The sequence below is a fragment of the Perissodus microlepis genome, chromosome 5 (genome assembly GCF_051167445.1).
Source record: "Perissodus microlepis isolate ML-2025 ecotype Zambia chromosome 5, ASM5116744v1, whole genome shotgun sequence".
NCBI classification, from domain to species: domain Eukaryota; kingdom Metazoa; phylum Chordata; class Actinopteri; order Cichliformes; family Cichlidae; genus Perissodus; species Perissodus microlepis.
Genome location: NC_140465.1, coordinates 25,534,074 through 25,557,631, shown reverse-complemented (window position 1 = coordinate 25,557,631; position 23,558 = coordinate 25,534,074). Strand labels below are relative to the sequence as shown.

Below are 23,558 nucleotides of genomic sequence, written 5' to 3'. Positions count from 1 at the left end.
TGCAGTTACAAACCCCTTTGTCTCTCTATATTCAGTGATGGATCTCTACAGAATTGCCTTTAAATGAGTGGCATCAACTTACCAATAAGAGGCTCTGCTGTGTATATGCATGTGTATAATAATAAGCACAATGAGGTGACACCTAGATTCACCCATGCATCCACTTTGTTGTCACATTTGGAGAAACCACTCTGTGTGTACTTGAGAGAGTGCAAATGTATGTTTGTATGTATATCTATGATTAAGTTGTTGGGGTGTTGTGTCTAGTAAGTACTGTTATATACCACTGAGTGTTTTTGTGTGATTGCTAAAGAAAGAAATGGTTAAACTAAGATTGTGTAGGAAGGTGTTTTCCTAATTATGTGCTTTCAAACTGTAGGTCAGAGTATGATCATGATATGTATTAATTTTAGTGCTATGCTTGTCAGTAAATATCAATTTATCAAATTCAGATTAGAAGCTCAACATTGATTTGATCTGTGGTTGAGAGGTAGATGATTAGTTGTGCAAGCTAAACATCAGCTTGGTGTATTGACACATGAAAAATACCCCAATATTGTTTTGCTCAAAACCTTTGCTACTTTCCAATTCACTTTTTGCATTGCTATCTTGACACCATATTCTCAAGTGTTTTCTGCTAATTCAAAACTCACCATTTGAAATGCAAATATCCACATTTCGCAGATCAAAGACTTTCATACATCTAGTTTAAAACTGGGCAACACTTTTATCTGCATCTGGGTCATTTCAGCAGTAACTATATTTCCATATTGGTTCAAACTATATGTTAAACTATAGTCTCTGAAAGCCACACTGAACCAGAGACTGGAGAATAAGAACTGGACTGTTGCCTACTGGTCCAAAGTCCTCTGTACAGATCAAAGTAAATTTTACATTTCATATCGAAATCAAGATCTTAGAGTCTGGAGGAAGAGTGAAGAAGTATAAAATCAAAGTTGTTTGAAGTCTAGTGTGAAATTTCCACAGACATGATGATTTGAAGTGCTTGCTGTGGTTGTGTGATTTTAGAGCACTTCATGCCTCCATCCCAAGTTTGATAAAGATGCCGATTCCCTTTTTTCAGCATGACTTAGTACCAGTCAAAACTACATGCTATTACCATGTTCCTGATCTGAGTATATTTATATTTGGTCATTCTAAATTGCCCATAGGTGTGAATGTTTGTCTGTCCCAGAGTGTACCCAGAATTTTTTGACCTACAACCCCATAAAACACTTAAAATATATCATACATGCATGCATACATGCAATGTGCTACTGTGTGTCTGTGGGTGTGTGTGTGCACCAAAAAGTACAATTATTTGTGTATCAAAGTAATATGATACTTTGATACACAAATAATTGTGCGTTTTGGTGCATAGATGGTTTTTTAGTCTTATTTCTTCACATTGGTGGAATTTTATGTAGCAGACATACAACTTATAGGCTTACATTTAAACAGCATCCTATTTTTAATTCTTTTTTTCTGTTTCCTTTAATTTATTCATTCATTTATTTGCAATGGAGATGCCACAATTTTGTGGTGGTGGCCAGGCTGAGGCTTGAATTTAATTTAGGGTGGCACAAAAATCAGTGTCTTGTTCAGTTTTCATTCTGAATAGCACAGAGCTGTAGGCTGTATTGTAACTATTTTGGTCACTCACTTTTTCATCAGCTCACACAGCCAACAGTGAGTGACTACATGCATTAAAAATGCATCACTATGGGTTTTTCACTTCTTTTAATTTAAAAAAAAAAAAAAAAAAAAATACATATATATATATATATATATATATATATATATATATGTGTTAATAAAAATGAAAGCAACACTAAACATGTAACATCTGTTGTGGGGCACACACATGCACACATACAGTAGCATATTGCTTTTGCAGTATATCCTGAGTGAACATTTAGCTGACAAGAAATGTTGGCATACTACATGTAACTGTAACAACATAAGTATATTGCAATTTCTGTTCAGCTGTTTAGTTTTGTTCAGAAAATAATAAACATTTAAAATAATTCAGCCCTTTTCATTTTTATGTCAAAACATACATTTAACAGTTGTGCCATTGTTGCTACAGAGCAATGAATCTGAACTTAAAACCTGTTGTACAAAAATTACTTTGTATTTGTCCAATGACATCCATCCTTTGTTCTGTAAAACCTGCCCAGCACATGCTAAAGTCATTACTGTCTCTGCTTGAAAAGATGCTCATGCTGTAAGCATTATGCCAGCACTTCTGCTGCAGGAGGAAATCTGGCCTGACGCCTCTTCTGTAACTCAACCTGTTTGGTGAGCTGACAGTGCCGGCAGTCATTAGCCTAATCACATTCAAATTATTCACTCGGAGGCACTAATTTATCAGAAAGTGTTGGGGAACCGAGAAGAGAGGCAGTGAAAAAAAGGTTTTAAAAAGAAAAAGTGTCAGTGTGAAGATGATATGTATAGCCATTGAAAAAGACTAGTATTGCTAGCAGATGATGTGCTATGCTTCCAAAGGCCTGTTATGACAAACAAGTTTGTAGTGATCTGATACCTCAGTCACAGAAACTCTGGCACTGGAGATATGTGGGTTTGGAGGATGAGAGCTGCAGATTCATAGTGCTCGAGGGGGTAAGTTGTGACTAAATCAGTTTGTCTTACATCCAGTCAGTGCGGCAGAGATGGCCAAGTTGCTGAAAGCATTCTTGATGTCTTTGCAAGTGTACATTTGTATTTTCTAGCATGCTTGAGTTTTATTTTCATGCACATATTTTGCATGTAAGCATGCGTGTAAGCGTGTGTGTGTGTGTGTGTGTGTTGATGAGCAGCCTTTAGGGTCCATTATACTTGTGACAGCCCCACAGCAGGAACAGCCAGCCATATAATTTATGAAAGCAGTTTAAAGCTAAATTGAATCCACAACTTATGAATTATTAAACTTATTACACCTCTGTGAAGATCTCTAGACTCTGAGACACAACAACAATGGCCTCCTTTTAACTGTTACTGCTGGGAAGAGAACTGATTTCTAAGCATTTCCAGTGGGACAGCACTGCATATTTGAAATTGTTAGAAGCCAGGAAATTGTGTCATTGTTAGAGGGTATCACTTTATATATTGCTGAACTGTTTCTTGTAAAGACATCAAATAGTCGATAAAGGTAAAACTACAAGCTATATATAAAAGCTTCGCTTTAAATATGCTACCATGGATTTTTAAAATACTTTATGCTCTGTGGCAATATTAATTTTTGTAACTGTGCTTTACATAAATGCATGTGACACATTAATTAAGGTTAAAGATACAATGAAGTTTTTTACAATAAAATTTCCATCCATCCATCTTCATCCGCTTTATCCGGGGCAGCAGCCTAAGCAGAGAAACCCAGACCTCCCTCTCCCCAGCCACCTCCTCCAGCTTATCTGGGGGAACACCAAGGCGTTCCCAGGCCAGCCGAGAGATATAATCTCTCCAGCGTGTCCTGGGTCTGCCCCAGGGCCTCCTCCCGGTGGAACATGCCCGGAACACCTCACCCAGGAGGCGCCCAGGAGGCATCCTTGTCAGATGCCCGAACCACCTCAGCTGGCTCCTTTTGATGTGGAGGAGCAGCGGCTCTACTCTGAGCCCCTCCCGGATGGCCGAACTTCTCACCCTATCTCTAAGGGAGAGGCCAGCACTATACACAGTGCAGGTAGAGCACCGCTTTCCCCTCCTGAGACGCCTGACGGTTTGCCAGAATCTCTTCGAGGCAGTCCGAAAGTCTTTTTCCATGGCCTCTCCGAACTCCTCCCTCACCCGAGTTTTTGCTTCAGCCACTGCCCGAGCTGCGTTCCGCTTGGCCTGTCGATACCTGTCAGCTGCCTCCGGAGTCCCATAGGCTAACCAAGCCCGATAGGACTCCTTCTCCAGCTTGGTGTCTCCCTTCACCTCTGGTGTCCACCATTTGGTTCGGGGATTACCACCACGGCAGGCACCAACCACCTTGCGGCCGCAGCTCAATGCAGCAGCTTCAGCAATGGAGATGCTGAACATGGTCCATTTGGACTCAATGTCCCCAGTCTCCCTCGGAATGCTGTTGAAGCTCTGCCGGAGGTGTGCGTTGAAGATCTCGCGGACTGGGGCCTCTGCCAGACATTCCCAGCACACCCTCACTACACGTTTAGGTGCACCGGGACTGTCCAGCGTCCTCCCCCGCCACCTGATCCAACTCACCACCAGGTGGTGATCAGTTGACAGCTGAGCCCCTCTCTTTACTGGAGTGTCCAGAACATATGGTCGCAGGTCTTGTGATACTATTACAAATTGAGCATCCTGGTGCCACGTGCACTTATGGACACTCTTCTGTTCGAACAAGGTGTTCATTATGGCCAAACTGTGATTTGCACAGAAGTCCAATAACAAAACACCGCTTGGGTTCAGATCAGGTAGGCCGTTCCTCCCAATCACGCCCCTCCAGGTCTTGCTGTTGTTACCCACGTGAGCATTGAAGTCTCCCAGCAGGACAACAGAGTCTCCAGGTGGAGCACCTTCCAGCACCCCACCCAGGGACTCTAAGAAGGCTGGGTACTCTGAACTGCCACTCGGCGCATAAGCGCAGATGACAGTCAGGACCCGTTCCCCGACCCTAAGGCGCAGGGAACAAACCCTCTCATCCACCGGGAAGAACCCCAACGTTCCGGCAGCAAGCCGAGGGGATATTAGCATACCCACCCCAGCCCGCCGCCTCTCACTAGGGGCAACTCCAGACTGAGACAGAGTCCAGCCCCTCTCCAGGAGACTGGTTCCAGAGCCCAAGCCATGCGTAGAGGTGAGCCCGACTATATCTAGCTGGTACCTCCCAACCTCACGCACTAACTCAGGCTCCTTCCCCACCAGAGAGGTGACATTCCATGTCCCAATTGGCAGCCGGGGATCAGTCTGCCAGGGCCTCCGCTCCTGGCCACCGCCCGGCACACAATAAAATTTAATTCACCAATTTGTTTAAAGGCCAAAGCCTTGACAGTGAAGGAGTTATGCATATGTTGAATAAACAACATAAACATTGTAACTAATTATGATATTTAGACACAGAAAAAGGATAGATACGCAAGCTCAAAAACAGACAATCCCACACCAACTCATATGCTGACCTAACCTTTCTGCTCTTTCATGTTGTAAACTGAATGAGCCATTAGTCAACTGTGCAAACCACCAGACCAATGTATAGATTTTAATTCTATTAAATATGAATGGAGTTTCTGCACTCACAGGCGTACACTTGTAGTGATTAAAAAGGGTTTATGTGTACTTATATCCTTCTACCTCAAATGTGTTTCTGCTCCTACTCCTACAGGACTATTTTTAGTCCTGTCAGTATCAGGGAAGGTAGATGTCACAGGAAACTCGCTACCACACAGGAAGACACTAGCAGCAATGTGGCAACTAGAGATCATAGAATGTCAATAAATTCAGGAACATGTAGTGACAACAATAAAAAAAAAAGAACAAGAAATGTGTTGATCCTGGTGGAATTGAATATAGAATACTTTCTGAACTGTCTGAACATGATGTTACTTTTGCCTCTGGTGATTAAAATAAAACTTAGAGCACTTACTCTGACCCTTAGCATTAGGCCTGCCCAGTGTGAAGACTGACAACATACAGAGATTTCTTGACATATTAGTAAAATATAGAAAGCAAATACCTTGTTAATTTTGGCTGTTAAAGTAATATGTCACACAATCGTTAATTCTGGCCAGCTAACGTTTGCGGTTTCTTTGGTACTGTTACAAATGTTTTTTAAGTGCTTACTCTGCTAATGGCAGTAAGCTGATTTAAAATGTTGCTCTGGAACAGCATTACAAATATGCATTTATTTTGGAAGATTGGCTAAGACATTTATGTTTAAGCTGTGGCATAATTGTCCCTGGTTTTAATGCAACTTCTGAATTAGAGTATGAAAATAACTGGGAAGTGGTTTATGAATTGTTAAACTTATCCCATCCCTCCGATGGAGCAGAGGTTGTAAAGTAGGACACATCCTTTCCCTTCAGAGTCACAACAACAACAACAAGCTCAGCTCTGCTGTCGCAGCTGCTGTCAAACTAAGTTAAAGAGTGTGGGTTAGCAAAATACTTAATATCCTTAATATATCATAGATGAGTCCTTAAAATATGTGCATTAATATAATTGTACTCAATAATAGATTGAAAAGGAAAAACAGATTTATAGTAAAAAAAATTAATGATTCCTTACACAAAAGCTCTATATTCGTTCTATGGTAGAAAAGAAAAGAGCAGCTTCGATTTATTTGCATTATTGTGTCATACTAGTGCCAAAAGGACATTATGATGCATCAAATACATATATTTAGTGATATTTAGTTATATCCGCAATAATTTCTGGCCCCTCTTTGTTCTTCATAAAAAGCAGAAAGACAGTCCTGAACAATTCATGTAGAGCCAAATTAATTTTGCAGATGTGTATAAAAAAGAAAAGTTGCAGTCACGCTGTCAGCGGGTGGCTCACTTATAGATAGAGCACATTGACACCACCTACAGGCAGAATTACTATTATCTTTGTTAGCTAGACAGGAATTAAAACTGGAAACTGCAGCTGTGCAACTGGTTCATATTCATGATCACATCTTTGATATTGTATTCAAAAAGCACTTTATTGGCAGAACCTCCCAATTAAAAAGGAAAGTGGTTACTGCAAGTATGTAGACAGGCAGGCATTGTGACATTTAATTTAAGTTTGTATACAAGATTCCCTCCTGTGCTTTTAATTTAGGAACAAAAAAAGCACAGCTTTAGAAAGCTGTGGTGATCTGAGCGGAAGAAAAAATAAAATATTAAATGTCTTCTAGATATTTGCCAGAAAGTCTCTGCCGCAGACTATAAAGCATGACATCTGTTCCCCCAAATGTGACATATAGTGTTGGCCTCTGTTTCATTGTCCAAACTGGCAGGAGACTTCCTTCAACAGCTCTTCTGGGTATTTGCCAATGTGTCAACCTACTTAAAGTTAGTTAAAGTGACAGTGTGTAGGTAACTGGAAAATCTCCCTTACATGTATTCTTCACACAGTATCGTGCAAAACTGATGCAATTTCAGTTGTGGTACGGAGATTACAAATGTGGGGTGTTTTTTTTCAATATTTTACACAGCATTTCTTTAAAAAAAAAAAAAAAAACTCTTACAAGGGAGAAAATTCCCTCAAAGAAGCATTTAGAGAATATTTGCAGCTCTAAAGGCAGGAAGGCCAACTGTGTTTGCATCTGTACAGTTGGGGCATGAAACCCCTTTGATCCTTAAGGAAAAAAAAGATTGATAGAAGTAACAGATGCAGTGCTGCAGGCTTGTCTTTACATTCTCAGTCATGGATTAGCTATCAGACATTTTTGTTGTACCTCTCAGAATCATCATCAGATATGCTCAGACCAGTGTCAACTGAAATTGGGAGCAGAAACCATTACTCAACAATACCATCACTGACAAGCAATACAATTTATGGAAGCTGTGTACAGGTGTGAATGAGAGTGTGAATGAAATGATATATCTGAATAACAAAGTCCAAATCAAAAACAAAAGAGCTTTGTGATCATCTTATGGTCATCATAAACTACTGTGCAGGGGTATTATTATGTTGCTACAAATTTCATATATTCAGTATCACATGTGAGAAGTTTGGGAGGACACCACAGTCAGTTAAGATATGAAATGTGATTCCTGTGTTGAAAGTGAGCTAAATAGGTGCCGACAGTGTTAGCATGATTGCTTTTCTAAATAGGTCTTTAGATGTATGCTTACAGTATATAAGCACCGTCAATAAATGGAATTTTTTGGTCTTTTATGTAGTTATTCGTTTGTGGTGTCCTTCATTATTTGTGTTGAGGACTTTCTGTTGAGTCAGATAGCCATAGGTACAGTACACCCCAAGCAAACCTGATAATTCATCCTCGGGTTCGTCTGTGAAGGTTCTCAGTCATCCAGGTCATCGTAGTCTAAAACTCAGGAGGGTTCTCTTCAAGCACGACATCCCAGTGTACTTCAGACCCAGCAACACACTCAGACAAAAACTGGTTCACCCGAAAGACAAAACTCCTAAACACAAACTTAACAATGTGGTGTATGCTGTACAGTGCAGCGAGGAATGCCCAGACCTCTACATCGGAGAGACCAAACAGCCACTACACAAGCGCATGGCACAACATAGAAGAGCCACCTCCACAGGACAAGACTCAGGAGTCCATCTGCATCTAAAGGACAAAGGTCACTTTTTCAAGGATGCCAACGTTCACATTTTGGACAGAGAGGACAGATGGTTTGAAAGAGGAGTGAAAGAAGCCATTTACATCCACTGTGAGCAACCATCTTTGAACAGAGGCGGTGGTTTACAACACCAACTGTCTGCCATCTATAATCCAGTTTTGAGTTCCCTTCCCAGACGCCTTAACGCCCACTCACATCCTGGGCCATCTGACCTCAGGAAATCGCATGATAGGGTGGGGCCAGGTTTCACAATGGGCTCACCCGACACCTTGGCTGATTGTGACCCACACCCGCTTTCACACCTTGGCTCATGTGATTAGGTAGAGGATCATCAGGGGGTCCTTTGTCCCTCTTTGGGGGGAAACTCCCACTGGGTTTAAATCTGGGACTCTCCACCATTTGACCTTAGAACTAAAGAAGCTTCTCGGATGAGAGGTGAAACGTCTTCAAGCAACTCAAAGAAGTCCAGAGGCTTTTCTTTCCAAGCTCCTTAGACCAGCGGTCCCCAACCCCCGGGCCTCGGACCGGTACCGGTCCGTGAGTCGTTTGGTACCGGGCCGCGAGAGTTGAGGCTCAGGTGTGAAATGTATAGTTTTCAGGGTTTTTATCGGTTTTCAGCGTTATTTTGTTATCATTTTTATCGTTAACTCGGTTTTCCTGGGTCTTTTCACGTGTGTTATGAATAAATCTTCTGTTTTTCGGTACCGGTACTAGTTTTATTTTGTTGTATTTATCCGCGACACCTTAAAGGCCGGTCCGTGAAAATAATGTCGGGCATAAACCGGTCCGTGGCGCAAAAAAGGTTGGGGACCGCTGCCTTAGACCATCCTCGGGTTCATATAAACTAATCATGTTTGCCTTGTAACAGTCAAAATATTGAAGCTTTAACTGTTCCAAAATAAATTTAAAAATACTAAAGTTCAATTCTGTGTCTCTTTTCTCTTTAGATGATGGACCATATGGGAAAACTAAGGATATCTCTGGACCAGAGCATACCATGGCCTCAAGAAGACACAGCATACCTGGTAAGTGGCCAACACCAACTACCACTAGCTACATACCTATAAATTTCTATGTATGTGTAATTTTCTGTCTGTCACTTTCTCTCTCGTTCTCGTTCTCTGTCGGTGTTTTTTAAGGTAAATCCTGAAAATTCTGTTTAAAGGGGTGTAGCCAGTAGCCAATGCTTTAAAAAAATTTATTTCTTGGAAATTACCAATGGTCACAATTAAACTTGGTCTTCTAAAGTAAACATCTTACCTAAGAAAGCTTTCTGGGGGTTTTTTGCCTGCTTTTCTAGAAAGCACACATTTATATCTGAGTCATGACTAACCAAAGTGGTCCAAAACTACACACTTAGTCGAGCTGATGATTAATACTGATTTTTTCCCCTTAGCTTTTTTAGCTGTTTTATAACCTCCTCATTATTGATGATTACCCAACAATACACTATAATTGACAACATGAATGAAAACTGTAATTTATGGCTCGTCAAAGGTTGAGAGCCTTCAGTTACATTTTCATCATCTTTTCATTAACTTCTTCTAGGCTTAAGGAATCTTTAAACAAGAATAGTTTTCTGCTTGTTTCCCCGTGAAGTTTTAAATAGGTCTATTATTATTATTATTATTATTATTATTATTCTGTGTTATGTATCTGTGACCTCTTCCTGATCATCTTTTAGGTCACATCTTTATCAATTTGTACATAAGTCAGCTACATTCCTAGAACTTAGGTCACTTTGCTTGCTTTAAAAATTAAGATTTATTTATTTATTTTTTTAATTTTAAAATAATTGTTATTATTATTGTATTTTAAGTGTTTCCGTCTATCTCATCATTATTACATGTACAGTAATACTTCTCCCATTTCTCTGTAGTACAGCAATCATTCTACAAGTTTTCTTTTGTGCAGTATAAAAATCATTCTACAAGATCAAAACTTTATGAATTCCAACATCCTCAGTTCTGCAGCTTTGCAGAAAAAAAAATTAGTGATGGATTGTCTTCAGAAAATGTTCACATCATCCAGACTACATTTGGAAAAGCGTTGCTTTTATGCAAATGTGAATAGCACAAGGACTAATGAATGAATGAGTGCCTTTCTGCTAATAATGTGCATGTCCCTGTATATGCTGCGTAATGCCTATCAGAGATAACTGTGGTGTGAAGCACTTCACTGATCCTGAGTGTTGCCTGAGGGATGTACCTAATCTAGGCATCTATCACACAAAAGCTTTATCTCATCTGCTTGTGTGTTGATGTGTTTGTGTGTATGGGAATGCTTCTGTGCGCTCATGGTGTATGTAAATGGTAATGATACAAATAGACAAATGGGAAGGCAACACCATGTCATGACAGCTCTGGGGTTTTAGTTTACTTATTACTTCGGTAAAGGCTTATTCATCTCCCAAGATTCCCCTGGCTGTTTTGAACCAAATTCCTTAGCCTTTTCTTGAACCTAGAAAGTCTTACATTTTTCTTACTCGTGCCATTTTTTTTTGACCAGTAATAATTACCCCCATCATGACTTAACCAAACTCAATCGGCCTTATATGTTTTAGAATACTGAAAAAAATGACACAACTTCAACTCACTCTAAAAATAGTTTTTTAATAAGTGTTAGAATTTTGATGGAATTCTCGTGAACGTTGTGTTTCTTTGGTTCATGGACTAGTCTATTTAGGTGTTTAGGGAATATTGCATTAAGTAGTTCTTCTGCATTACGCAGTTCTTTTGTCCTCATGTTGAAAGAGTCAGAGTGGTCCACCAATCCTTGATCCTTGTTATCACAAAGTTCCTTTTAGAGGATGCATTAGAGTTTTAACTGTACATAACAGCTATTTCAAAGTTAATGAAAGTACATTATTGGTCAAGAAAATGTAGTATATTTTGTGGACAGTTTTTTCAAATAATTATACTTCTTAAATTATTTGTTTGTTTGATTGTTTGTTTAATAAGGACAGTTAGAGTTGCAGATTCTGTAAAATATAACTTTTTAGCAGCAAAGTATATTAGGTGCAGTGTTGATTACTTTTGTTAATTTCTCAGCTGGAAGAGAAAATTGATCTAAACTTCTGCTTTCTGCTGGTGTACTTTAACCTTTAAAGACCTTTTCATCCCTGCCAGGAACTCTTCAAGTGGAGTGACAACAAGAGACAAAGGGCACTCCTAATTATCATTATCTGATTCTTATCTTGTCTGAAATTCACATTACGTTTTAGTCATTTCAGCTCTTTTAAGCCAACACGAGATCAGTGTCTCACTCAAGGACAAACAGGAACAATTGTCTTAGTTTTTTTTTTTTTATCTTTTAGAAACTATTAAAGCTTTAATCCAGGAATTGGAATGAATGAACAGACACTAACCACTTATTCCTCTCCTGTATTTTGTATGTTTGAGTGTGGCTACATATGTCTGTGTACACATCCCTGTGTGTGTATTGGTATGTCCTTCCCTCTGCCTGTATTGTGTGTGTATCGTTTTTATGTGTGTGTGTGTGTGTGTGTTTGGTTAGAAGCTCTGCGGGGGGTGACTATGGTGGAGCTGGTGAAGAAAGAAGGCAGCACACTGGGCCTCACCATCTCAGGAGGAACTGATAAGGATGGAAAACCACGTGTATCAAACTTACGACCTGGAGGACTGGCAGCCAGGTGAGTGAAACACAGTCAACCTCTAAGATGAGGATGAATACATAGATTCAGACTGTCTTGATATTCAGCAATATTCTGTACCATAAATTGGTCATTTTATAAAAGGAAAAAGAAACATGTGGTTAAAGCCTTTCTCATTTGTGCAAGCCTTTACATGTTTTTGTCCCTTCTTTATGCAGGAGTGACCAGTTAAATGTTGGGGACTACATCAAATCCGTGAATGGGATCAATCTGACCAAACTGCGGCACGAAGAGATAATCAGCTTATTGAAAAATGTAGGAGAGAGGGTTCTGCTGGAGGTGGAGTATGAACTGCCCCCCACAGGTATGTATTTGTACAGCTAGGCTGGTTGTTTCTATGTGATTTTTAAAGTCGTTAAGATATGAGTTAGTGATGTCAGTAAGGTCCTATCCAATATCACATTAGAAATTGCCAGATACTGGAATGAATACTGTAATTCTGAATAGAAAAGTAAATGTAAATGACAGCTAGATACAGACAAAACTCGCATGTCACCCCAAGGTCTCACTGTGCCTCACGTATAGTATATACTACTTCTTCATTGATACTGAACATTGGCACTAGATATTGATACATTTGTTTACTTGCCAAGAGACAGCTCCTTCATTCATTTAAATGATTAAACTCTTGGCACAGTCTCCTGTCTTTACTGTACTTCTCAATCATAGGGATTTACTGATAGTAATTTTATAACTTTAGATTATTTAACATTATAAAACGTTGTCCTGTGTCATCTGAACAATATTTATACTGCTGGATCTATTACACTTGTCTATTTTATTTTATCTGCAGCACATGCTGAGGAAACACACAGGAAAAATAATTTCATTTGAACATGTCCACCCTGTAAAATAACTAAATGAAAAGATTTGTTGAAAAGACATCTGTTCATGTCACTGAAAAGATTCCCACAAAAAGACAAGCTATTAGTTAAATTGGTTAGAAAAGTAAAAAGGATACTTTTCCTCCTCAACACCTCTCCAAACGGCACAATACAAACCAAGGATCTTCTTACAAGAAAGCAGTGCCAAACGTTGCACTACCAATGGGCCCTGCAGACTCCCAAGAGGCCTGCTCAACTAGACTCACAGTGCAGCACACAATGTGACATAACCCAATTAAAAACAAAGTCTACATGAAGCTATATAGATGATACAAATGAGGGGGTTTTAATATTTAAAAGGAAAAATGCTCTATGGGAATGGCATTTAACTAGATTATTTGCTGAGAAGACAACTTTTCACCTTTCATTTTTCAACCAAATTGAGCTGTACAGTGTTGTATTTTGATAGGCTGTGGCTAGCTGAATAGATTTGCCTCAGAAAACAGCACTGATGGATGTTTGAACCTTCAACATCTCTCTTCAAAACATTATTTTCATTTTAGGATATTTAATTTTACGATAATACAAGTGTAGTTTTTAAGTATAGAAATTTAAGGGAATCCTGAATTGACACTCAAATACCATGCATAGTTTAATACAGGAGTGTTTTCGTTTTGTAGTGTTGTAATTGAAGAGCATTCAAGTAATTATTATTGTTTAATTGTTCTACATTAAATATCAGTGCTCTAATGTCATGATGTAAACTTCAGGTTATGCTGATACATTTTAATTGTGCCGGATTAATCCCTCAGTTCTCTCTTTCTTTCTCTCTCTCTGTGTTTCTGTGTGTGTGTTTCTTGACTCAAAGCACCAGACAGCACCTCAGGGGTTATATCAAAGACAATTGACATCTGTTTGCACAAAGAAGGGAACAGTTTTGGTTTCGTCATGAGAGGTATCTGTCACTTAAAAAAAGCCCATTACTCTATGTTTTTTATGGTTATGCACTTAGTTAGAAGTAACATATTAGTGAAATGGTGTCATCTACACTACATTGAACTGTTGGCAATATATTGTACAGCAGCTGTTCCCATATTTATTAAAAAGGAATTTTGTCTATGCTTAGTAAATATATGAATAAATTTTTTGAACTGCCACCTTGTGATGGTTGTAGTTTGGCAGTGTTTCTCTACTTTGTTAATGTTAACCTCCTAGGACCTGGCATCCACATATGTGGACATCACATTTTGGGTTGTCTAGACCAAAAAGAAAGACAACATCACTCCCCTTGCTTTGTTTTTGTCGGTTCATCTAAATTTGTATTTAAAGATCTGAAGTTTACATTTTAATATTAGATTTTCTCAACAAATGATACATTAAAAGCATTTTAGGATAAGGATAAAACTTCCTGGCTGCAATGCTGTATCACATTTTTATTTACTGCAATGTAGATAAATAAATAAGTAAATATTAAGCCGATGTAGTATTTCTTTGTAATGTGTCTCCAGAATTTAGTGTAAAGAGCTTTGCCCTGCTCCTCTTACAGGCGGTACCCATGAGGACTGGCACAAATCACGCCCTTTAGTGGTCACCTATGTCAGGCCAGGAGGCCCTGCAGACAGGTACTGAATGCATGATTAAACAAGAATAACTGGCACACATGTAGGTGATGAATGGACAAACAAACTGACAACGAATGGAAAATGGTAGGGCCATTTTCCTGGCATGGTTTGGGTTTGCAGTGTCACTGCAAGCCAATACACTTGGTCTAAGTGATGATACCTTTCTATCCTGATAGCAGTGGTCTCTTCAAGGATGGTATAGCCCCCATTCAGCCTGAGGGGTCACTGAATGGCTTGACAAGTATAAAAATATATGAAATGCATTCTATGATCTCTGCAGGTACTTGCTTTAAAGTCAGTTGAACATCTATGGGAGACTTTGTGCTGTCTAGTTAGACTGTGTTCTCCAATACCTACAAAACACACCAAATAACAGAATATCCTTTCTGAGAACGGTATCTTATCCCTCAAACAGAATTACAAAGAATCACTACCAAGGTGCATTTAAACTGGCGGTGCATAATGGTGGAAGAACTCATTAAGACCTGCCATGTTGGATTTTCGCTTATGCCCTTTAATGCATTTGCATTCACACATATGCATCAATATGTGTGAATGCAAATACTCCAGCACAGTTACACTGACATATCTAAACAAACATAAAAAACACATGCAGTGAGACCCAGAAATAGAGATTATTTAGTCTTTTTGGAAGGTGAAAAGGGCAATGTCTTCCCATTAAAAATAATGTCTGGGAGAAATAAAAGCCAGACAAGAAGTGGCCTCCATTGAGTGTAAACTAACAACAGCACAGCTCAACCCATTCCCGTCGGGAGTCTGGGAGATTTGTCTGTGCCTTCATGCGAATAGACCCCAAGGATAATGGTGTCATTTCCAGTGACCGTCACTGGTATGTCGACAGTTATGTGTTACTCATAGCTGCAATGGCATGAATCATCGTATCCTTTTAATGTTGTCATCATGTGTCTGTCTCAGACTTGATGTTTAAGTCATAATACATGACATTTTCATATACATGTCAGCTTTGATCTCACACAGTAATAATTAAACCATCTAGAAATGGTGTAAATAATATTGTTTTAGAAATAAAACTAATTTCCATGTTTAAAATGGATACAGATACACATATACAGATATCCATAACTGTGATGGCCAAAGAAAGTCCACCATTTATAGAAAGTCAGACCTCATATATTCTGGTGGAGGTTTGTTTGTGAGGTTTTCTTTCAAATCGTTTTTAAAGTTAAAAGCACAAAAGTCATTAAAAAAGACAAAAGAAAAGCAGTTTAGTTTTTCAGTCGGTGTGCTTCAAAGGACTTCAGTTCAACGAATTGATTGAATGTGAAAATTATGTGATTACAAGTGAATCACTGAGCTTTAAGAGTGATCTGCTGTCACCCACCATCATTAAAACACAAAATAGGAAAGTCATTTATTACACAATAAGGACCACTGAGCCTGTTTTAGAGGTTTGTAATAAAGCAATATCTTACATCTGATTGTCACACATCAACACTAGCATTAGGCAAGCTTCAGCACCCAAAATTTCCAATTTTGAAGAACATGATTGACTCAGCTGTCCCTTTTCAACAAAACATTGGAATATAACCTTCTTCTCTGATCACTCAGCAGCTGCAATCATTTCCTCCTAGAAATTCGAACTGTAAGTTGCTATTTTTATTCTGACAGGTCCTGTTTTGAGATTGCTCTGCAGCAATATTTAAAGCAGATGCAAAAGTGCCAAAGTACTAAGCTTGAGTAGTTAATGCCTCATCTTTCTACCGATTAAGGCATTTTACAGTTTCGTTTGATTCATAAGGGCTTGATTGTTGCTGTAAATCCATCTTAGATTTGTCAAAGCGACTGCCGACCCACCAGATATATAATGATGTTGCCAAATTGGTCATTTGTATATACAGAAGTGTAAACCTTCATCAAATAATCACACATTACACGGCCTTACAGACTGACTGAACCTTCACTAGTTCACAGACAGAACTGGCAGACCAGGACAAAGATTAAAGATTAAATTCTTACTATTGAATTATTTTACCCTGAAGCTCATCTAATACCGTTCTAAAGAAAATCGTCTTCAAAATGTGGGTCAGTCCTGGGGAAACGAATGAGATATTCATGCTGTTTTATATCCCATTTATATGCCAATTGGAAAAAAAAACTTAATCCACAGCACCATACAGTCCCAGGAGTGTCTACATTTTTAGAATTACTCAGTGGGAATTAAAGTGCCTTCTCTGAAAGTGTTAGAGATCCATGGTGTTTTTTACAGGACCACAAAGAAACTGCTTTCACTTCATTGTCAGATACAGATAGAAAGATACCCTGCAGGTCTAAAAACAGCTTAAATATCAGTCAAGTTCTAAAAGCTTATTTGTTTCAATCAACATATGGTAGAGCCTTTAAATTTTAAATTCCCTGAAATTTTCCCGGAATCACCTGTTGGTATTGTACCTTTTCATGTGCTTATCCGACACCCTGTATGTACCATGTATGTTATTCTGCACCAATATTCAAAACCGATGAAAAATGTGTAAATCTGTCAAGAAATACTCCTGTCACATGGAGTAATTCCTGCCACAATAGAGCCTTTAGGTTATAGTTTAGCTCGCATCAGGTTGAAAAGCTTCAAGGCAATCAGCATCCTGTTTGAAGACATCTGGCTGGTATGATTACAGCTCAGTGTTACTCGCACTCTGACATCAGCATAAAGCATCTATCAGTGCTCTAATGTGCCGCGCTGCATTAAAAATTCAAAATGTTACACATCCATTTTTGTGGAAGTAAAAAATTGCCTAAACGGTCCTCCTGAGTGCCTCTAAAAACACAGAGGATCTCTCTGTATAAGTGTTTTTTGTTTGTCTGCTTTCGTTGTTGTTGTTTTTTTAACCAGGCACTGAAAACAGACCAACATTTTAAATGCTGAAGACATTTCATGCTGTTTCCATGTGTGTCCTTGATTTGAAATGAAGGTGAATTTTTACTGCAAGTCTCAGACAGATAAGAGGAGAGAAAAGAGGATGATGAGATCACAAGACAATATTGTGGAAGTGAAAGTTAGGAGAAGAAAGAGGCTTGGATCTAGCTGGGCAGAAAGGAAATGAGCAAGATGAAGAACTAAGTTAAAGAACAAACAGGGCTGAGTGGAAGGAATGAAGAACACAGAATATGTTAGGAAAAAAAGGGAAGGTTTGGCATTTGATATTTCGTCATTTTTAACAGACATCATATGCTTGCTTTTGCAATATTTTCCTAGCGGCACAAGATAGGCAAATCTGAAGTCAGATTGAAATAGTGATGGTAAAAGGAATAGTGAAGAAGGACAATAAACTGTTGATGTGTTAAAATTAAACACGCTAGAATTTTATGGAAGAAAGAAAGAAAGCTGGAACTACATGCAAATTGTAATTTCCAATCCCTGTCTTCTGTAATCACTGTATCACAAAATCCAATGTCATTTTTTTGGATGTGTGTGCGTGTCTGCATGCAGAGAAGGTACCCTGCGCCCTGGCGATCGTCTCCTCAGTGTGGATGGTGTGCCACTACACAACGCAAACCACAGTGATGCTCTCAGCGTGTTGGCCCAATGTGGCCAGGAAGCCCTTTTCCAAATTGAGTACGATGTAACTATCATTGGTGAGTCCACATGTAGACACACAGACATATGCAAAAAAAAAAAGCCAAAATAACAGAGAGAGACACAAATTAAAGGTGGCGGCAAAATTTATTTTTCTCAAATGCCAGTGAAATTTAAAAAATGTTTTTTTGGGGTTGATTCTTTTGTTGTTGTGATTGCTGTTGATGTGCTGGCATTTTCTGCCACCTCACGCTAAGGTCTGCCTTATTTTTCTGGGTAAAACAGCTCAGTTTAACTTGCCCGAAAAGCACTGCAAGGAATCCCCTGCTAATCATGTCTGGTTATATTTTCAAGGACATATATGCTCTTGAACTTTTTCACTGTGCTGTTCTTGGTGAAACAGATATTTAAGGTATTTGTACTTTGCTAGATTACTCTAAGATCAGTTTAAGACTGTAAGAAGCAGCAAGCAGTAAAAGGTCAAATTATTAAAATAACTTCATTCCTTCCCGTTCAGACTCACTGGCAAATGCATCTGGTCCACTGTTAGTGGAAATAGCCAAATCTCCAGGAGCAACACTAGGCATCACGCTGACTTCAGCCAATCATCAAAACAAACAGGTCATTGTCATCGACCGGGTTAAACCTGGCAGCGTGGTGGACAGGTATGTATCTACATGCTACTTATTCTCCAGGCATTCTCAGTTTTTAAAACCCACTGATGTCTTACAGACCCACAGGAAGTTTCCTTTGGTGTGGGAGCTGTGATGCCCTAGACAGTGAAATTAGTGCAACCAGCCTCAGTCTAACTTATCATATGTAAGAGAACCCTTGGTATCACATTTAAACATGCTGGCTAACTGTAATTTTTTACTAAACAGAGTTAATATTCTTAGAAACACAACTGGCATGTATGTGTTTGCATACATGCCAGTTGTAGTTTTGCCTAGATTTACCCTTTAAGTTCTGAGTGAATTTTGTTCTGTTAGCTGTCAAACTACAACAGAGGATGAAAGAAGCTCTGAGATGCTTTCAGATATTAAGACAACATTGTAGCTCAGTACAGTTTAAATCCACAGTAAGTACTTCATGGACAGTTTTCACTCTGCAGAACTGTTTCCTCATTTTGTCTGTCTGTCTGGTTGGTTTGTTTGATGCAAAGTTACCATTAAAAGAATATTATGTATTGAAATGCTATAAAAATTATTTTCTTGAGAACAGGGCTAGTGCACAATAATATATAGTTTACACTTTTGCAAACATCTGTCAGCTGTATATTTCTCTTTTGTTGAAAAATGGTGGACTTTATATTTTCTCCTTCAAGATCTAATTTGATTCTGCTGTTGGATTACAGATTTGAAGTGGTTGCATTTATGTTTACAGCATATCCTCTCTGTGTAAGAAAGACACAGATAAACACACATAGACTGTGTCCAACCTTATAACTTACACAGACATCAGAAGACGGGATATTGCTTTCAGCTCCAGTCTACCTCTAAAATATACATGAAGCACTTGAACTCTGTGTCAGTGCTGAAATGAGTACTAAAATAACCTCAGTCAACAGGACAAGTTGACTGCAGAGGTCTGTGCTCTGGCATTATTCATTCCCACATGATTGCAAAGTCAGTTTGTAAAATCTAACCCCTGTGTGAAGAGCAGCGATATCATTCTGACCAGCACAGCAGCATGCCGTTGTGAGCTAAGCAGATTAATGTGTTTAGCTTATATACTGTTGGCAAAAGAACAAAAAAAAAGCTTTTCTGAAACAGAATGGAAGCTATTTGTGTTCTGTTTATTTATCCAGTGTATTGTGGCGATAACATTTTGTGCTTATTCTCTCTTTGTCTCTTTTGTATTAGATGTGGAGCACTGCATGCTGGGGATCACCTGCTGTCTATTGATGGGACATCAACAGAGCACTGTACGGTTCTGGAGGCAACACAATTAATAGCAAGCACAACAGAACTGGTTAAATTAGAAATTCTTCCCTCGCATCAAACGAGGCTAACTGGAAAACAGCATGACACAGGTGAGTGTAACATCTAGGGCCATCAGATTCACAGTAAACTCTTTGGTTATTTTAGTAATCAAAATTTTATCTGTCAATATTTTATCTGTCATTTGGGTAAAATTAAAAAAAAGCCACTGGTAATTATGGAACAACCTTGTTAAATCATGATGATTCAACTCTGTTTGAGGCTCAAGCCTCTACTATGATGGCTGATGCTGCCATCTTTTCAGCCTGCTGCATTGCTCTTATTTGAATAGGTATGACTCCTAAAATTGTTCAATTGTCTTCCTACCAATGCACAGCTTTGTTCATCACTCTTCATGTGTAGTATACCTTTGGAGCCAGAGTTTCAGAATCACATAATGATTACATTTATTTATTTATTTTTAAATTCACTTGCTTTGTTGTTGTTTTTTTGTTGCATACATGTTTATGAAATTAAACCGAATTTTTTTTGCCAGAGCATGTTGTACTGACATTTAACAGCAGGAAACATAGTTAGATGGCAGTATTTGTAATATTTAGCATGACAAATGCTAATTATTGAAGAACAATGACCAACTGTGTATTTAATTCCTGGTCAGCTCTGATTTGGCAACTATTAAGTCAGATTCCAAAAAAAAAAGCAGAGTAAAAACGACCAAGGAGAGTTTGTTTAGTCTTCGCCACAATTAAGTCACCCCATGCATATTTAGCAAATCCGAGTGGCAAAAAAAATAAAAAATAAAAAATCCCATTCATTCCGGTGTCTTTCAGCCTCTTTTTTTAATACAACTCCACTTGAGGAATAATTTGGCCGCAATGGCAACTTTGTTCCTAATTAGCTCACCCATAGCCAAGTGATGGCTTCTCATCTGTGACAGAATTAGTGCCAATGGATTTAGAGGGGAAATCCTGATTCCAGTAACTAGTTTTTTATCATATGTTCATGTGTTAATGCTTGCAGCTGAGGCTGCTTAAGTATGACAAGTGTACACATCACACTCACACAATGAATATTGTGAATAAATAGAAACACATCACAGTCAACACGATCCTCTACTTGTAGACGCTGTATAGTTTTATTTAGTTTTTCCCCAAAACCTTTTTTAAAAAAAATTTTTTTGTTAGAAGAAAATCTTTAATGTGTTTCGGTCAATTAGAGATTCCCAGGAGAGGATGACAGAGACGGGATTAAAGCAACGGCTTTAAGACCGAGAAGAAAAACTAGATATTCTAGACTTGAACTAAACTAAAACCTTTCCATTAGTCTATTTTCAATAGAAATTTTTGTGTGGTGGAAGATCGCTCTCAGCATGAAAACAGACGAAAAAGTAAATGCTGAAAAGAGAAATGGCACATGAATGAGAAATAGAGTGACAGGGAGTGTAAAGGCAAGATGGGATTTAATTAAAGTCATTACACCTCTCTTCCAGCTGTCAAAAACTGCTTACAGCTTGCAACCTCCTCCTATCCGTTGTCCTTTTCCTCTCCTCTCTTCTCTGCTATTAATCTCTGCCTTTGACTTCTCTTATTCTCTACACGTACCTCATCTCAGAAATGTTCATCTCCTTCCATTTTGAAATTATTTTCTAGTGTTCCTCTTCGCTCTTTTTCTCTTTTATAGTTCTGTTGTGTTCTGGTATTATTTTAAAGTGACAAGAATGTTATTTTTAATAACATTCTTGGAGTTACACGTGTGAACACAGCACACACAGACACACTTGTTCACTCGAAAGGTCACCATCTCATCTCATTTGTCTGCAAGAAGCTAAATTTATTCTTTCCTTCTTCTAATCACAGTTTTGTGACCGCCTTTGTGTGTACATGCGTGCATTTGTGTGTTTTAGGAAATGAACACAGCTCATTAGGATACTGATGTCCTTGCAGCAGACCTTAAAGCCAGCTTGCTGCTGCCTTATTAATAGACACTCTGATTAAAGGTTTTGCAGTTGTGTGTGTGAGTAAAGTTTCAGTCGGTTTTCTTGCCACGTAGATTACGTTTGGTAAATCTAGACACAAATGTGTCTTAGAATGTTCTCATGTTTTGTGTATCTTCTCATAATATATCATGTGTAAATGAGTATAAGTGTTAATTCAAAGTGGCTTTGTTATGTGTCTGCTGTCTGTGGGCATTTACAGTGTGTGTTACTGCTGCCGTTCCTTGTCAGAAGGACCGTCTCTCCGGTGTGTTTCGCTGGACATAATGACTTCATTTTTACCCAAGGAGGATTAGATGAAAAAATGTTTCCTCATTTCACGGATCTCACCCCGAGGTTGCCCAACACTTCCGCTCCTCACACGTCCTGCCATCAGAGTAGTTTAGATAAAAGGCCTCACACGTCGAGGAAACAATAGCTCAGCTGGATGGCTGTGGCAGCACAGAGTAGCTTCGGATAAACTTCAGAGTTTAGATACACGAGCATAAAGGGGAATTACACACAACGCTGTGTAGATTGTCAGGTTGTCAGCCTCGATTGTATCATTAAATTCTCAGTGGGAGTTTCCTCAAAAGAGGTTTTCCCCCAAAACTGAAGAAATGCGCATTTTTAGCAGATAACACAGTCAACTCATTTTTTTTTTCTTTCTCCATAATGTAATGGGTAACAAGCAAATAGTCACTGATTCAATTCCCGACACAACTTGTCTTTGCGGCTGCGTCAGAAAGGGCATCTGGCATCTGGATTCTGCCAAATCAAACATGTGGAGCCACCTGTTGTGCTCACCACTTGTGACAAAGGGAGCAGCTGAATGTAGCTTACAGACACTTTTTCATGGACCTAATTAAGTGACAGTGAAATTAGTTTGGATTAAATGCAATACAGTAAGGTATTGAATTATATGTTGTCACATAATAGGTATTTTTGGAAATATGTTCACCTGATTGGTTGGTATGTGAGTGTTAGTAACCCAAAAAGTTTTATATCTCTTTTAATCACAGTTCAGATGAAATTTGTTGTAGAGTTTAACTGATAAATGAATGAATCAAGCTGAAAAGTAATGTGATCACTGCCTTAAATACTCACAGCCCACTTTGCTGGGTACATCTGTTGAAGTGCTTATTAACACAAATATCTAATCAACCAAACAGACGGCAGCAACTGAATGCTTTGAGGGATATAGACGAAGCCAAGACAACCTGCTGAAGTTCAAAGCAGGCTTCAGAATGTGACAGAAAGGTGATTTAAGTGGTTTTGAATATGACATAGTTGTCAGTGCCAGACGGTGCCAGACGGTGCCAGACGGTGCCAGACGGTGCCTGCTCCTAGTATTTCAGAAACTACAGATCTTCTGGGATTTTCACAGACAAACATATAGGGTTTAAGTGGTAGATGTGCTGGTGACATTTGAACTACTCTGTGCAGTGGTTACCTGGGTGGCTATGATGTAGGGTTGATTTGCCCCTGGTAGGGTCAAAGCAAATTGGTCCGGGTGAGCAGCCAGGTGAGGTGAGAGTTACAAGATCTCTGTGAAGAAAACACTGAGGTCTAACGACACGTCAATCAGTATCAGCCTAAAAGATTCAATCCATTGAGGAAAAGTAGATAATGCACAGCTAACTAGCTAAACAGCAAGCAGTTAGAATGGTTTTAATATGAAAAATATACAGATACTGTCTGTGACAGCCCATGGCAATCAAGATTACATGA

At 38.8% G+C, this 23,558-nt stretch overlaps 1 protein-coding gene across 9 annotated transcripts in view; it reads left to right on the top strand.

Annotated features, from left to right (window-relative positions):
- The window catches only part of LOC146387443 (glutamate receptor-interacting protein 2-like), a 261,545-nt gene that overhangs the window by 204,108 nt on the left and 33,879 nt on the right, over positions 1 to 23,558 (top strand). For 5 of the 9 annotated variants that reach the window (XM_084929053.1, XM_084929048.1, XM_084929051.1 and 2 more), the window contains exons 2-9: positions 9,191 to 9,268; positions 11,760 to 11,895; positions 12,075 to 12,220; positions 13,609 to 13,695; positions 14,287 to 14,362; positions 17,829 to 17,974; positions 18,433 to 18,580; positions 19,778 to 19,947. In XM_084929053.1, the coding sequence (XP_084785179.1) occupies positions 9,191 to 9,268; positions 11,760 to 11,895; positions 12,075 to 12,220; positions 13,609 to 13,695; positions 14,287 to 14,362; positions 17,829 to 17,974; positions 18,433 to 18,580; positions 19,778 to 19,947 (987 nt within the window). The remainder of the gene's footprint in view (positions 1 to 9,190; positions 9,269 to 11,759; positions 11,896 to 12,074; positions 12,221 to 13,608; positions 13,696 to 14,286; positions 14,363 to 17,828; positions 17,975 to 18,432; positions 18,581 to 19,777; positions 19,948 to 23,558) is intronic. The other 4 variants (XM_084929049.1, XM_084929055.1, XM_084929057.1 and 1 more) reach the window with 1 other exon arrangement.